At 48.7% G+C, this 16,139-nt stretch overlaps 2 protein-coding genes and 1 non-coding gene across 3 annotated transcripts; 1 reads left to right on the forward strand and 2 right to left on the reverse strand.

Annotated features, from left to right (window-relative positions):
* Window positions 1-3,928: 3,928 nt before the first annotated feature.
* Window positions 3,929-4,002, reverse strand: BO79DRAFT_t63. The gene has a single exon. It is a non-coding gene; the product is annotated as a tRNA-Val (tRNA).
* Window positions 4,003-4,457: 455 nt separating this feature from the next.
* Window positions 4,458-6,119, forward strand: BO79DRAFT_279931 (uncharacterized protein; the record flags this gene model as incomplete). The annotated part of the gene is made up of 1 exon (XM_025688016.1): window positions 4,458-6,119. The coding sequence occupies one exon, from the start codon at window positions 4,458-4,460 to the stop codon at window positions 6,117-6,119; it is 1,662 nt and encodes a 553-aa protein (XP_025542533.1).
* Window positions 6,120-6,862: 743 nt separating this feature from the next.
* Window positions 6,863-11,973, reverse strand: BO79DRAFT_252536 (UDP-N-acetylglucosaminyltransferase; the record flags this gene model as incomplete). The annotated part of the gene is made up of 3 exons (XM_025685935.1): window positions 6,863-7,492; window positions 7,542-10,155; window positions 10,205-11,973. 3 exons carry the CDS (start codon window positions 11,971-11,973, stop codon window positions 6,863-6,865), a joined length of 5,013 nt encoding a protein of 1,670 aa, XP_025542534.1.
* Between the last annotated feature and the right edge of the window lie 4,166 nt (window positions 11,974-16,139).

The following is a 16,139-nucleotide window of genomic DNA, read 5'->3' on the forward strand; positions in this document are numbered from 1 at the left end:
CTTGTCCCACGCAATGTTATCCATCTAGTGGCCGAAGGATGGAAGTACGGTTTTGAGGGTGGTGGATGGATGGTGCTGGATAGGTCAGAAGTGGCGAATGATGGGAGTTGGGTGTCTGAGAGGGAGAGGGGGTGCTGATGCAGCCTTGTGATCAGTTAATGATGCTTATGCATGATTCAGTATTATGTAGTCACTGCTTGGAGTGAGTATAGGCGTTGATGTAGTCAATGAAGGGCTTGAATGATGTTGATATTGACCTTTACATGGTGAATTATGCTTCGCAGTGATAGAAAGGGTTTTGTATTTATTCTCAGCTCTGTTGCTTCTATTTCTTCTTCTTCTCTTTACTCCCATTGTATACTTCTATAGAGATACGGGGAAATACTTTTTATCTTAGGCTGCTAATAAGTCTATCCTTTTCCCCATATCCCATTCCGGGGCTATCTCTATAGCAATAATGTCATATATTGTCTTTATGGCTTAGAACATTGCAGTTCCAAATATATCTACAATCATAGCAGAACATATATCCCATACTAAAGCTAGTTCTCAACATTGCAGACTCTAGAAGAGACGAACAATACCTGGACCCTCTCCCCTCCCCGCCCCCAACCCATCAGCAACCTCTGTACACATCCAGAGTCTTCGAATCCTCGTTGTTCAGGAACATCAAACAACCATAGAAGACATGTTCAAACACGGTACTAGTGCCGATGCTTACACTAGGCCACAGAAGATGTCATGGCATTCTTTGGATATACTATGCGACCCAGAGCAAACTCCTACCAATTCTGAGGATGCGTCTACCGTTGGAGGATAGCCACAGATACAGCTACTGTGTCGGAATAAAGCTGCTGCAAGGTGTGCAACGGCTTACATACAAGGGCAATAGCACGATGTCTCGGATAAGCAACATCGTCTCTGGGGTTCACAGGATTTGAAGCATCTGGCTTCATACATACCCGGAGGCGAGCGCCAATACAAAGCTCTTCTGAAAGGGCATGCTGAGGATAAGTGGATTGTTTCATATATCGACATGTGCTTTAGACAAAGTGTTCCAGTCATTAATGAGTTAGGAAGCTATATTCGAGTCGAAGTCCATCTAATGTGTCGCAAGAACCTGGACCTTCCAGTAGAGACGAACACAGAAGTTATTTGAAGAGACATGCTAATACATAGCTCTATCCTACGATTCAGCAAACGCATCGGTCAGGACATACCACTTGGTTTTATCCTTTCACTTCCACTACCAGTATATCCTAGCAGCTAGCTTTGCGACCACTGTGCGGACAAGTCCTCTTCATCGTTCAACTCTTGTTCTGCAAACCTCGTTTGCAAACAACTTATGGCCGATAACTCATGCCCAGCATATGCTTTTGAAGAGGTCTGATGGGTGAGCATACCGGGAACGCGTCTTGCTCATCATTACATTCAAGGGTCGGTCTGCACTGGTTATACATAAACTGCTTACATATCACAGCAACCATGTTCGACACTCATACCGGTCCTCTTACTCCATGCGGTTATCCATCTCCTATGACAGCTGATCCTGCACATGCGCCGGTTCGGCCCATTCTCCCTATGTCCTACGCTGTCCACAGACACAGAACCCTAGCCCGCTTAGGGTACACCTACCATATTTGGTATATGAAGAACTTCGTGAGATACATGGGAAGGAATTAGGGTCGTCCATGACCGTGCAAGCCTGGACCTACTCGAGAGATATATCATATTGAAGAATGGCGCTGCCATACCATGAAGAGAAATTCCGGACATAGACAATTTCTGGAAATGGGCATCCTATCCACTTCTTGGAGAGATTATGGTCTGGTAGACAGATGCTTTTCTAAGATACTCCATACCACGGCAGAGACCTCCAGACGCATGCCTCGGGGCCTAGGATACATCAATCGCTGATAACATTGTAGTAGCTCACCAGGTCATCGCGTGACTTGTTGAGTGCTCGACATCACGGGCTCTTTGCTGTTCTACATCTAGTCCTATCGTGACGGCTAGATACCAGGTGCTCTTTAATATAGTTCTTCTTTGGCCTAGGCTAGCTACCAGTTGAAGTGGAATATGTAATTCTCCCTGGGTTACAAGGAAATATTTTCCATCAACTTCAACGACTACATGGTGGGCAGGATTGCGAACTACATGCAGTTGTGAACATGATTCAAGCACTTGAACCTTCGCTGGTGTTTAAGCATGTTCATGATTTACCAAGCAGGCCAAAACTATTACTATGGGCACCCAGGTCAGACGGGGAGTATGTCTCAGCATTTATTTGCTAACGACTCACGGCAGTGGATTTTATCCTGCAGTTGTTCCTACTGGGGGCTCCTAGAGAGGTTCAGGGACCATTGGAAGAAAACAGAACTATTCTTTGAATCACGATCGTCTTAGCGATGATGTTGGTGACAAAAGATAGTGTATCCACGAATAAGTACATAGCATACCTAGCGATGTCACCTGCGCTATGTGCTGCGATGTCCGCTGCGATATCTATATAGGATCATTTCGTTGCCTGAATTACCTCGTCTCAATTAGAAGAAGTCTGTCGAAGACGAATTAATCAGACACCTGTCACGTTACATACACCCAGCAGCATTCCGAGACTTGTGGCTTTCACTATCAAGCCAGAACCATCTTCGCGGGAAGTCTTCGGCACATAACAGGTCCAATACTATATTCTTGAGGCCATTAACCAGGGTGTCTAGGGATGTCTACAACCGCGCCAAATATGTTTCCGGTGTTGATCATACAGCATTGAATGTAATGCAAGATGGGGAGAAAATGGTATAGCGACTGTCAATGGGGTTTGCTCCAGATTGGCGTTTGGATATCTAGCAAGAGTCGTCGACTTTCCGACCATTCGTCTGCGTGACAAGATGGCAGACTCAGCGGCCTGCAAGTTATGCAAAATGACCAAAAACATGCTGCAAGGATATAAACATCTGCGATACATCCACATCGTAAGGTACATGGTGTACGGAGAAACACGCGCAGCCTCTTAACTACAATAACAACATCAAATCTACATTAAGCCAGTCTGTCTGCGTGAAAATCCAACAGATAGTGTATATGCCTCCTTCGAAAGCCAGACAGGAAGAAGTATATCACCTGGATAACAACTGGTCTCCTTTTTATTATCTCCTCGCAGCTGCCGGCGCTTGTCGTGTTTTCTACATGCCTTTTTGGGTTATTTCTCGACACGAATTCCTCATTTCTGGTGCCAACACATGACTTATGAGAATAAGGCAGAGCAGAATCTTATTCTTGGATACGCACAATGCGAGACAGGTATCCACCATTAGAACGATGAGGTGATCAATGAGTGCATTGCTCCGGTATATCATTTCTTCTGTGTCATTTCAGTACACCGTCGGCGGTATATCACAATAATTTACTCATCTTATTATAAATTCTCTATCTAGAAAGAGTAAAAATAATATTAACTTGTCTAGAAACTACAACAGGCACAGCATGAAGCGAGAGATGGTAGCGGCTGCTAAATTGGGGCATGTCGCTGAGAGGGGTGGATTGATGGTGGCTGTGACCATAGTAGGGGGCGATTGGGAATTATATTAGATGAGGTATATTTGATTTTAGCGATATAAAATTTTTTCTTCAGTTGCAAGAAAAATAAAACGTTCGAAATTACCGAGTACCAGTACATAGTTGGGAGATATTTGATTTACGATCCGCGTGGAAACTAGTATATATTATGACCACCATGATGATAGCAGTAACAAAAGCATGTACAGCGCCACATAACCAACCCAACCCAACTACCCACATAGCATGACACAACACAACTTGGAAAAGATAGACACAAACAATCAACCAAAATCCAATAGCACAACTAAACACATTTTCTAATAGATAGAAAACTGTCAAGGTCAAATAAAAATAATGCAAAAAGAAGTGACTAGACTGGGGCTCGATCCCAGGACCTTATGCGTGTGAAGCATACGTGATAACCAACTACACCATCCAGCCGACTTGTTGATGGTTGATTTCCCACTATGGTACATACGTAGCCGATACATACCCGGTCATTTTTATGCTTAGCCTTTACCGCAGTAAGTGCATCATGACCTCTGTCTTAATTGTCGTCTCGTTTATCTCCGTCAGCCATAGCCATGAGAGAATGGAGAGAGGGCATTTTTCCAACACTTCCACTGCTGCGCCCCAGTCACATGGACATGATTGCCATAAGGCTTGAAGCCAGCCGCGACTGGTGCCTGGCACAGGATGGAAACGAGGCTGTCTAGCAATCCCAACAAGACGACCATGAGATATAAATATGCATATAATTAGAGATCTGTTTTTGCTTTCATGAGAAGAAATTAGAATCCCCATTTATATTTGTCTATCCCTGCAACAAAACTGCGACCGTTTCTAGCTCGCCCATCCTACTGTCCAGAGAATAGTTACTGTCTGGCATTGCAAGCATGGCTGAACAGTTTACCAGCCTTGTTAATACATTCGGAGGAATGAACTTTGCCGATAGATCAACCTCAATCCGCTCAGATCCGACTCAAGATCTCCTGAAGACGATTTGGGAGCTGGTTACATCGTGCCAATCCACCTCAGCGAACGCAGCACATGTCGGGACCGTCATCGAAGGCACACAGACACCTAGCGGCGAGTACATTGCAAGATTGAGCTCCCTGAGAAGAGAAGCCGTTGCCCTTGCGACGGCTACGAAGAAGTTCAGCGATGCCACTGAGAACTACATCATGGCATACCTCATGTCACTTGCTAGCCCATGGACACTGGAGCAGAAAATGCTATCGCATTATAGTGATGAAGTGAAGAGGATCGCTCGCAATGTGCTTGATGATGTAACCACCGGCGAGCGCAGTGTTATGCGAAGAATTTTGGAGGAGTGCTATGCTCAGGCTCTTTGTGATTCTGGGACTCTGCACCCTAATGAGTACTTTGAATCTCTGGAAGAATCTTGCTTTGAAGAGCCGTATGACCCTGACTTCGAAAGCGAGGAATACTATGAGCATGAAAATCGACTTGCTATCGACGATAGCTATGCTGAGGCCATTCGCGCGCAATGCGAGCGTAAAGCTGAGAGGAAGGAGCAGCAAAGGGAAGAGTGGATCGGCTTTTGGGTACGCGCATTGAGTAGATGTCCCGATGAGCCCACCACGCTGTTCTATCCGCCAGCGAGTCGTCTCCCCAATTGCCATCTTGCAGAGGTTCCGCGATACTTGTTTAGGGCATTTGACGAGGAAAGCTCTGGCCGGAGTGACCACCATGTTGTAGCTTCCGCCGAAAGTATTTCCGCAGAATCAGAGCGCAGCAGAACCGATCTCCTCTCTCGACCTCCAAGAGAATCAACCCGAATGCTATTCGACCATCTGAAGTGGTCTGCATCTAAAGATGCCGACAATCTGATGTCATGGAGTGGTTCTTTACTGTATGTCATCCAGTACGCAATCTGGAAATGCAACAAACGATGCTGTGACCCCGCTGAAGTCTACATATGCATAGTCGACACGAGGAAGTTTCCTCGCGGACAGTTCGCTCGGGACAAGTCGTTACTTCGAGCGTATCGTGATGCCCCTGAATTTGATCAGAGTATGCGGAGCTTTTGTGCTTTTCGTTTAGGATACCCATACTATGACAATGGGGAGTATCTGTCGCAAGGGGTTCTGCATCATGCTGGGCGGTCTAGTGTGGTGTCGTTAGAACAGCTCATCCAGGCGGGGTTATATGATCTTTATCCTGAATTTGCGGACGCTTCTGCGAGGAACTTATGGGCAAAACGTGCTGGGTTTCTTCGTTCAGCATGGTTAAATGAGCATATGACAAGCCAGCTCGACATACAATATGCAGTCAGAGTGGCTAGAGAGTGCTTCAATGGTTTCGATGCGCTTGATATAGCACTGGTGCTATTAACTCTCAAGAAACGCAAGCTCCTTCCCATAGCAACGATGCGACAAGGGGTTCGAAGAATCTACCGTGACTTTGGCCCAGTCGAGGTTCAACGATATACCGACATAATGAAAAATATTATGGCGAAGGACGGAGACACTCTGAATGCTTTATTTGCCTTAGCTACTGACAGGCAGCTTGAAGAAATTTTCGAATGTTCATAGTGAGCTTTGTTTTTTCAGTGAGCGTTATTGTATGGTAGTACTTTGGTTTATATTATAGCCCAGGGCAAATTCTGCGCGCTGCTTTCAGACACTCTGTAGCATCTTGTGATGCGAGATTATGAATATGACGATTGTATTGATGAGGAAGAAGAGGGGCATCCCTCTGGTGGAGTAAGTGTAGATATTCGACATATAGAGTTAGCAATTACGGCAGTAGTTGATGCTCCACTCATGATACTGCATATGCACAAGTTCTGATAACCAGCTGCAACTCTATCATGCATAAGTCTGACTACCTGAACAGCACCTTATCGATCCAATACAGGGAAGTAAATATAAATACGGCATATGAATCATATCCAAAGTCACCACTCGCTCTATCATAATACTCAACCCGACAGGTTCGGGGAGTCCCAGACATCATCGCAACCACAACGCCTACCCAAGATATCAATCACGGTCATAAACCCAAAACAAATGCCCGCCAAGCTGCTGATACACAATCATACAGCCTCCGGGATGTCATCATCATTGATCCATTCCTTAGACACACACATCCAACGCCAGTATGCAAAAGATCCGCGTACACAAGATCAATACCCAAAATTGACAGACCAAAAAGGGTCATATGCACAGACATAGACCTACATGCCGAGAATCAAGACAGAAATAAATATAAATAAACATCACACCATGTCCAACAAGAAACAAAATCGCTCAAGGGGTATATTCTGATGTGCACATCATAACCAGATATCGCCTTCTTCGCCGTTCACCCATCTTTGCCAAACTCGTTCGTAGGCGTCCTCAAGATCTCGAACCCAACGCTTCGTATCGAATAGCCTGCTGGACCACCGCTCCTCGAACAGCATCCGGCGCAGGTCGGCTAACCTGCCCGTCGCACGTCCCTGTCCTCCAGGCTGGTACTTCAGACTGTGACACAGGCGAATGGCCTTATCCTCGTAGTCTTCGTCCGACATGGCGATCAAATCCGACTGAGCCTCGCGGCCTGCGTCGGACTTCGGCAGAGCACTGCTCAGAATGCTGCTTGCCATACGCGAGCACATCTTGTACTTGTACCGAGGAAGTGTCAAAAGGGGCGTGCCGCTCCACAACACATCGGTCGCTGTTGTATGAGCATTGCATTCAGGCGTGTCGAGGAACAGATCCAAGATCTTTGCTCGCGAGATGTGCGTATTCTTGGGCGCAACGTCGGTAAAGATGATCCGAGATGCCGTTTCTTCCCCAGCCCAAGCAACGGCTGTCTCCCGAAGGTTCTGTTCGCCGAGGTCGGGAAAGCGGAGGAGCCAGAGGACGGCATTAGGAATTCGTGCCAAGATGCGTAGCCATGTGCGGAAAGTCGTGGGTTCAATCTGACAAAGTGTTAGTACGGGCTGATTTATTCTCCTGTGCTGCACTTACCTTGTACAACTGGTTGAAGTTCCCAAGTATAATGGTGTCATCGCTGAGATTCGGAAACAACTCCTTACGCATGCGCCACCGTCGGGTCTGCTCTTGATCCCAAGCAAGGCGGGGATCTTGAGCATCGGGAGCGCTTTGCCGATGATCACAGCAGAAGAAGGTGTCGCGGGTATAGACAATCTTCTCACCGTACACCCAGTTCTCAAGATCCTCACCGTGGTCTTCCTCCAGTAGCCGGTCCTCCATCCGTACGTTGCGCCGCCCGGGTGAGAGGGTCTCAGGGGGAATAGAAAGTTCATCCGCAAGGATGTAGTCACACCATTCCGCCCCAAGAGTCCCTGCAAAACCCATGAAAGACATGTGAATTGGGGCGGGCCTAGCAGCAAAGACCTCATTCCGGGCACCGCGGGTGTATCCGTTCAGGTTGATGAGGATATGGATTCCGTCTTCAACGATCTGCCTGACAAGTCGATCGACGGGCCATCCACTAGCATCGTGGAAGACCGGTGCTTCTTTCTCGATTTGCTGCCGATGGATCGACTTGTCGCTCACAGTCGTAGCGTAGCAGTATGCTTTCACCCGCGAAGGATTGTGCAATCCAAAGACGGACTGCATCAGATGGGCAAGCGGGTGGTTGTTGAAGTCTGATGATACATACCCTACCTTGATGTAAGGGTGCGGAGGGGGAGGCGGAGGGAAAACAGTAGCAGGCAGCCACGGCGAACGCAAGGTGGAACAAGAGATACGAAGCCCATTCCGCTGCGAGATTTGCCGAATTTGCTTCGCCGACAGCGGGCAGGTGAAGGTATGGAAAGGCAGGACTGTCGGTGCATTTGGCGCCGTCAGGCCAGAGGGAAGCTGTGGACGCCGATATTTGGTCAGAGGGTATTCCTTGCCATAAACGTACCGATCCTGGTACCACTGCCAGGTAATCGCCCTGATGGCACGCTCCACGATTCTGACAATCCTAGAGCCCTCCCACCGCTGACCTGACCACGACTGCAGAATCTTAGCCAGAGTGCCAAAAGCGACATGGCCGCGCGAACCGGCCGCGGGAGCCAGTTGCGCGCACAACTGCTCGATCACGTTGGAAGTAAGCAAACCACGACCCCAAGCTTCCCCTTCTTTGAGTTGACGGTCAACGATTTCAACAACTCGTTTAATCCAGCCAGTCCCGGTTTCAATGGTGTATGCGTCGCGGATCATACCCTGTTCATCGACATGCCACCGGTCCCGGAATCCATAGCCGTTGCCAATGCCACCGCGGCCAACCCAATTGCACACAGAATTCAGGGCGTTGGCTAGGCCACACACTGCCTCGGCGAATTCAGGATTCACCTTGACGGCACGCTTGTAATAGACGATAGCATCGTTGACGCGGCCGGCATCTTTGACTGCGTTCGCCAGGTTCGCCAGCGCAATGTCAAAATTACTATCGCAATGAACAGCCTGTTCGTACATTCGGATAGCCGCTTGCAACTGGCCAATATCCTTGAGAAGGCTTCCGAGGTTTGTGTAAAGATGGGCATGTCGCGAATCAAGGTGTAGACCGTAGTTGTAATACGCGAGAGCCAACGATATTCCCGTACCGGGAACCACACCAGGTATCTCGGGATGCTGCATCTCTCCGCTTGGGCGGGGGAGAACTTTCTTGGGCGCATTGTTTTGGATGCCAGCCAGCAAGATACCTACATTATTCGCGGTGGACGGACTTGGCTGAAGAGAAAGAGAAAGATAGTAAAGTGCCAGAATATCGCGAACGCCTGGAGCAGCTCTGGGAACACCGGAGCTGGAAATATTAGACATGCCGTCTTGGTAAATCTTAGCTAGAGAGAGCAACGAATTGCTGGTAGTGGAGATGGCGGCCTTCCGTGCCAGACCTTCTGGCACATATTTGATCCCCGGGGGTGTTCCGCAGGGAGCAAAGACCAGCTTTGCGGTCTGCAGAGCATGGTCTGGATACAGGAGAATGGTCTCCTGCTGCCCACGCTGCTCTGGGCCGGGGTAACCGTGATGCGTACCCTGCGTGAAGGCGGAGAATATCTGTTTAATCAGGCTTTGGATCCCATGGCGCCTTCTTCCAGCTGCAATCAGAATCGCATCTTCAAAGGCCACGGCAGCTGCAGCATTGTCGCCCAGAGCATATAGCATGTTTCCCTTGGCGTGGACGAGAGCCAGCATTCTGCCATTATCACAGCCAGGTATGGCGTAGCCGCTGGAACCAAATCCAGCTGACCCAACATCTGCCGAGCCCCGATTGGCGGCAACCGACCTACCAAAGTCGTCATCGTAATCAAAGGACGCTTTCTCGTAGGAACCCAGATCGGACGCACTCGACGCTCTGCTCTCCGCATCGCTCTCGGGTTCACTCGCATGTTCGTCGGACGCGAAACAATCGCCGTTCTTAGGGGAGCGTATGGAATTCTGTACGAACTCAATGATGTTGACTGCTTCCTTGCCGCGTTGGCTGCTGCACAAAAGACCGATCAGGTGTTCTACCGCTTCAAAGAAACTCGGGCGGAGCTTGACGGCACGAAGCCAATGTTGCAGCGCCTCTTCTCGGCGATCCAGCGCCAGGAGCGTGGCCGCAAGGTTGGATATCGCCTCCACATGCCTGTGCTTGGTTAGACAACTCAGCTACTTACAGACAATCGCATACTCACGTTGCATCTCGAGCGATGATTCTAGTATACCAACGCATGGCCTTATGATAATCCCCAAGCCCATAAGCGAGACAGCCTCCAAGAAGCATGCCATCAATCCACTCCCAACCACTTTCCGCACAGAGATGGGATAACATCTCCAAAGAGGATACAGCATTCGCTGTGATAGAACCCTCGTTCAACGGTGCGGCACCGAAACGAGCCGTTGCCGTTGATGCAGTAAACCGTCCAGTGTGGCGGAGCCGGTCGAGCATCTGTACATCGGTTGCAGCTTGCGGGAACTGAGACAGTGAAGCACGTTCATACCGACGGCCAGTTTGAAAGCTGGCAGTATCGTTCTGGCCTAAGTTGCCAATGGTGTTGTTCCTCTGAACATGGTCATACTGGCCCGTAGAGTAGTTATTGTGACGACTCGATTCAAGAGCATTGGTGCTGGAAAAATCCAGACCAGGCTGACGCGGTGGTTTCGGGTATATACTTGGTTTCAAGAATCGCTGACTTTGTCCCTCAGCAGCCGCATTCGAGATACTATTCCGTCGTGCTTGGTGAATCGATGCTAGTAGGTCAACGTAAACACCATGAGCCCATGTCAGCACCTTCTCCTTAAACTCCACATTTGTTGCCTGTGGGCTTGCGGTAGAGCCCAGTTGGGGCCCTTGAGTACTTGGAGGGCCCGACCAAGACGGACCTGTCTCGTGAGCCGGTTGATGCGAGAAGCCAGGGGTAGGATTAGGTTGGCGCGTATGATACGGCAATGTCCGCTGGCCGCTTGAAAGACCAGCAACTTTGTGCTCCGAATGACGCCGAGGAAAGTTGTTTTTCATGGAGAACTCAGAGTTGACCATTCCAGCAGGGGCCTGATTCCACGCCAGGCCCGGGTCGGGATGACTTCCCGAGGATATAGCGCCCCGGCTGAAGGCCTGTTGGCCTGCGTCGAATAGTTGAAGGGCGGGTGGGTTCGTCGCCTTTGCAAAAGGAGTGGGCGAGTCGAACCGGGCATCTCGAAACGCCGCTGGGCGATACGGAATATACACACCGTCAGGCCAATATGGACCGTATGGTCCTGTTCCGGCCGATGCGGTGGGACCGACACAGGGCTGAAGTGTCGCTGGTAGAACCGTGGGAACATAGGCGCCATTGTGCCAATAAAATCGCTGCTGCGAAGGCTGCATTGGAAGTGATTGATTCAGCATGGAGTCCATTCCTGGAACATAGTTCAATGAACGAACCCAACTGGTGCCATTCACTCTTTGTGTCAACTCTGCTGGGCCTGCATTAGTTCGGCTCGAATCATTTCGATATACCGGCGGGAAATTCAGGTGCTTTCCGGCCGAAGACTGATCCAGATTGGCCTGTTGCCAAGTCTCCATTGGGAATCCTGTATGAGGCGGTACCAGGTGGCCCGAATCGATCGGCGAGACCAAGAGGTGCTTGCTCGCGGGCTGAAGGGTAGTATCCCCTGGTGTGCCATCATACCCAGCCGCCAGTGTCCCGTTCGGTGTTTTCCTTCGTAATGCATGCTCGCCAGCACTCTTCGGACTAGGTACCAGACCCGTGGCATCGGGTACCTCGAGGCGTTGTATAGGGTGCGGATATTGCAGCCGAGATCGAGCTACGGACTGGAACGAGCCCTTGCCGAAATCGCTGCGGGGGAGAGACGTGAGAAAAGATGTATTGCGGTCGTAAGGTCCATTTGTAGCGTCGGCACCGTGCCGATAATTAAGGTGGTGCGGCTGGACTGGCGGGAACGGTGCTACTGAGGGCAACATCTTGACCTCAATCAGTGTGAGCACCGTCTTCTTCCGCCGTAATTATATAAATATATGCAAGATCAAGGTCGAAAGTCGGAGAAAGAGAGGAGAAAGAAAGAAAGAGAGTGTGTGAGAGAGAGGGAGAGAGGGGGAGACCGCGACGGAGACGTATAGGGACTCGGATTGTCGACTAAAGGGAAAAGCAATGCAGGGATCTCGTCGAGGCGGTTCGGGGCGATCGAAATCAGACAGTGATGGTCGACGGGGTTATCACTCTCGATGTATTATCAACAAGCATCCTCCTTGAAACGTTTCCTACACCTCATCCTGGGCATGAGCCGGCTCAGTTGACACTCAGCGAAGGCGCCCACCGCTTGACCCTGGGCTCGACATGAACGCTGATTGTGGCCGGCAATGACAGAAGACGCAAGTGCGGGAGCGGCGAAAGTGATGAAGGAGGAGGAAGAGGAGGAAAGGAAATCGAATGGAGGCTGAGTCCGGGGCGAAGATACCATTCACGAAGCCGCTGGATTCCAGAAGATCAAAGAGACACGCAGGCGATCCGCTCCGACAACGCTATTTGCTGCGTGAGAGACAGGTGGGTGAAGAAACGATGCAAGGGAGGGAAAGGGATCGATGAGAGAGAATCACAGCCCTAGTCAGCTTGCTAGAGCGCCCACACTGACGCAGGTGTCCGCACGACGCGATCAACCACTAGGCAATCCTGCGCTTGGCAGAAATGCTGTACTTTGGGGGTGGTGGTGTGAGTGGAGTGCGAAAGAGGGGGAAAGGGAAAATGGGAAAAAGAGAGTGACCGGCAGGTAGGCTGACCGAACAAACGGATGTTTAGTTGAAGGATAGGATAATGGCTAACGCAAGTGTGGTAGGGAAAGAATAGGAAGAATTGGCAAGATGAATAGAGAGGGAGGATTAAAGAGCCCGGGGACCCAGATCTGCCCCGATGTCACGACCGACGAAATCCGAATCAGGGAAACGATAGTGTAGGGGAAAGGTTGAACATGGCACCACTAGCTGATGGCAATCACAACAACTTTAGTGTGTCGGGATGTTTCTCTGTCCTCTTGTCTTTTGATATGGGAAAGAGAAAAAAAAATTAATGATTTTTTGTTTTTCTTTTTCTCTTTTCTTTTTTTCTTTTCGTGTCTTATTATTCTCGTCTTTTGACGATCTCTTTTTTCCCTCACAGGATGGGGAAGAGCTGATTGGACCGAAGTACTCCAAACTGTGATGCCTCAGATCCAAGGCACCGCAGGGCTGGCTGTTCAAAGCGGAGAAGATTCAACGGCGGGCGGAGAGGTCAACAATCAACAGGGGAATAATATGAGGAACAGGCGCAAGGAAACGCTGATGATTCCCCGAAGAGATTGAAAAGAAAAAAATAGTTGAGTCCGGGGTAGGACTGGCCAAGACCGTGAAGAAAGAAAGAGAGAAACAGAGGTATGCGACCAACGGGAGGGAAAATAAAAGAAAAGGATAAAAAAAATTCGATAAGGAATTCCGATTGAGGTGGAAGAAGATGGAATTGAAGCCTTGAAGGGGAAAAATTCAAATTAAAAAAAATCAAAAAGGCCAACTACTTTACTTACTTTCACAGAAGATATCCATACGGGCAGTGAGCTACTACGAACTAACTCACTAATGTAGCAGACAAAGAGTCATCGACGAGCCAGAGTCTCCATCAAGCGGGACGCGCATCATGACAGAGCGGAGCTTCCTAAACGCAAGCAGTGGGCGGCGGCAGCCTATAGCTCCCGTTTTGTTCTAGGGTGGTTCCTTTTTTGGGGTGGGGGGAGGGCAGCCTGAGTGGGTTCTGAGGATGGACCAGCGGGAGTGGAGCCAATAGGCGCTGGCCTGGACCAGGGTGGAGTGGAGAGGAGGTTACTGAGTTGGGACGCGGGTGGGTTTGGGCGTCCAGGTTGATTACTTGGTGGTGGCTTGGGACCAAATGAGAAGAGAGGAAGGGGGGGAAGGGAAATGAAAAGCAGAAAAAAAAAAAAATATGAAATTCACATTGGAAAAGGAAAGAAATATATCTTATGTAGAAATAACGAAGAGAAGAAAAAAATAAAATAGAAAGGTACATGCATATAAGTGTGCAAATTGGTTTACTCTGAGCGGATACTACTACGTAGTACTTACTATCTTACTTATTGATGACCCCTCTGTAGGTACAGTACCAAATTAATGCGGAAAATTTGGTAAGTGGCACAAAGGTATAACACGCGGTGGCTTGAAAGGGTTGTGTTGCCTCAAAACGCAGATATGCGACCGATCCAAGGGAGAGCAAGCAAATCCTCCCAAATCCTCAACCTAAATAATAATCATAACTAAAGAATCTTTTCTTCCCTTTCCTTCAACCCCCACCTGAAAACCGCGAAACAAGGGAAACACGAACATCCATCACATTTCAGTCCCACCCGAGGATACTACTACGATCCAACGGCCAGGATGGACCGGCGCTAGCCACTTGGGCGCAGGCAACGAATCCAGGCCTGTCTAACGTCAGTGGACCAGCAGCCATGGCCCCCCCGGTCGCAAGTGGCGCCCGCAGTGGTCAAGCCTTGGGGCCTTGGGGGCCTCTTGGAAGTTGGAGTTTGGGAGGGTTTGTTTGGTGAGCGCGGAAGGGCGATCTGGCACCTTCGGTGGGTTCAAGTGGAGTCCGTCAAGGATTGGCCTGCGAGCTGGCCTTGGATGGGTGGAATGAAATTAGAAAAGGTGGGTTTCATAATTTTGAGATTTAAATGAAAAATCAATCAATATTGTGAATATCTTATAAGTATCATATTACTACTTTGTATATCCCGGAGTATATATAGTATATAAAGGAGAGTTTTATTGGTATGTTATATCGATATTGATTTCGTAACCCATTCTACTTAGCAGTGCCGATTAATATGTAGGGATATTATCTTAGAAGACTTGCCAAGTAGTAAGTATTAGTCAAATAGGAGAATTTCGCAAGGAAAAGAAGCAAGATTGAATTAGCAGTATCCATCCGATGTGCTAGTAAGTAGTAGAAGTCATATACTAGTATGCGTATACATCGCCGCGAGGCTGAGACACCTGGCCACAAGCCCAAGGCCAGCATCATTCTGCAGCCCTGGAGGCATCCAGAGGCTGAAAAGAAAATCCTAACTTAGACGCATGCCGCGTCCGATCAGGTGGAAAAGATGGCCGAATCATTGCCATAGGATAGATAAATCAGGTATGTCAATATGTATGAGAAGTATATACTATGTGGTACAGAGTGCGGTGTTGTTATAAAGGAGATGATTGTCGATGGAATTCTGATAGGCCGCCTTCCCTCTTGTGACAGCAACTGCTGAGCGTTTTCTGTCGCTTTGATCCGTGCCTAAAATGTATTTCTTAGCCAATCCATTTTCCCCCTACACACCATACATGAGGAGTTATCGTGGATATGATTTGAAGATGTCAGATATTCATGTCATTCATCAGGCCTCCCCTTCCCCATTCCGTAACCAACAACATCAACACAACAAACAACAACATGCTGCATTATTATTATACTTTCGAAATCCCACCCTTCTCCCCTTTCTCCTCAATTATATTTTTCCCCCGGGCGTAACTCAAAATCTAGGTCTCGGGAATGGAGGAGGGATCCATGAAACCTACCTTAGTTTCAAGCCCCCCGTTTCCTGTATCCCATCCACTCAGACAAGACCATTCCAGCCATCGTCATTGACCACAGATCTAAGTGTTACCGGAGTTTCCAAGTTTTCACCCTTCCCTTCCTCTCTGTGCTATCCCAACGGTACGGTCATCTCCGTCGTTCGTCCAGACTGGACACAGTAATAAAAAACAATGTAAAAAGCAGATACTTTTTTAGTAAGTAGGGACGGGGATCAACGAGGGGCAGCGGGACCGGGACCGCCCTGGGAGTCCAAAAACGAATTAGAATAATAATAATAATAATAATAATAATAATAATAAAAGAAGAGTAGGCTGTGATAATCCATGGGCCATGTCACGAGCGGTCTGGCGATGAGGATCGGCAAACTTTGCTGCGCTGTGGCTCTTCCTGCCTCTCCACTCCCGTAGGCGCTTAGAAGAGGGGGGTTTCTGGTCTGTCTAGTAGAGGATAGTTGTACAGTAAGTACTACATTTAGTAGTAGTAGTAGTTTAGACTAACTAGCTAGGAGGAA

Source organism: Aspergillus costaricaensis (assembly GCF_003184835.1).
Source record: "Aspergillus costaricaensis CBS 115574 unplaced genomic scaffold BO79scaffold_7, whole genome shotgun sequence".
Classification (NCBI taxonomy): domain Eukaryota; kingdom Fungi; phylum Ascomycota; class Eurotiomycetes; order Eurotiales; family Aspergillaceae; genus Aspergillus; species Aspergillus costaricensis.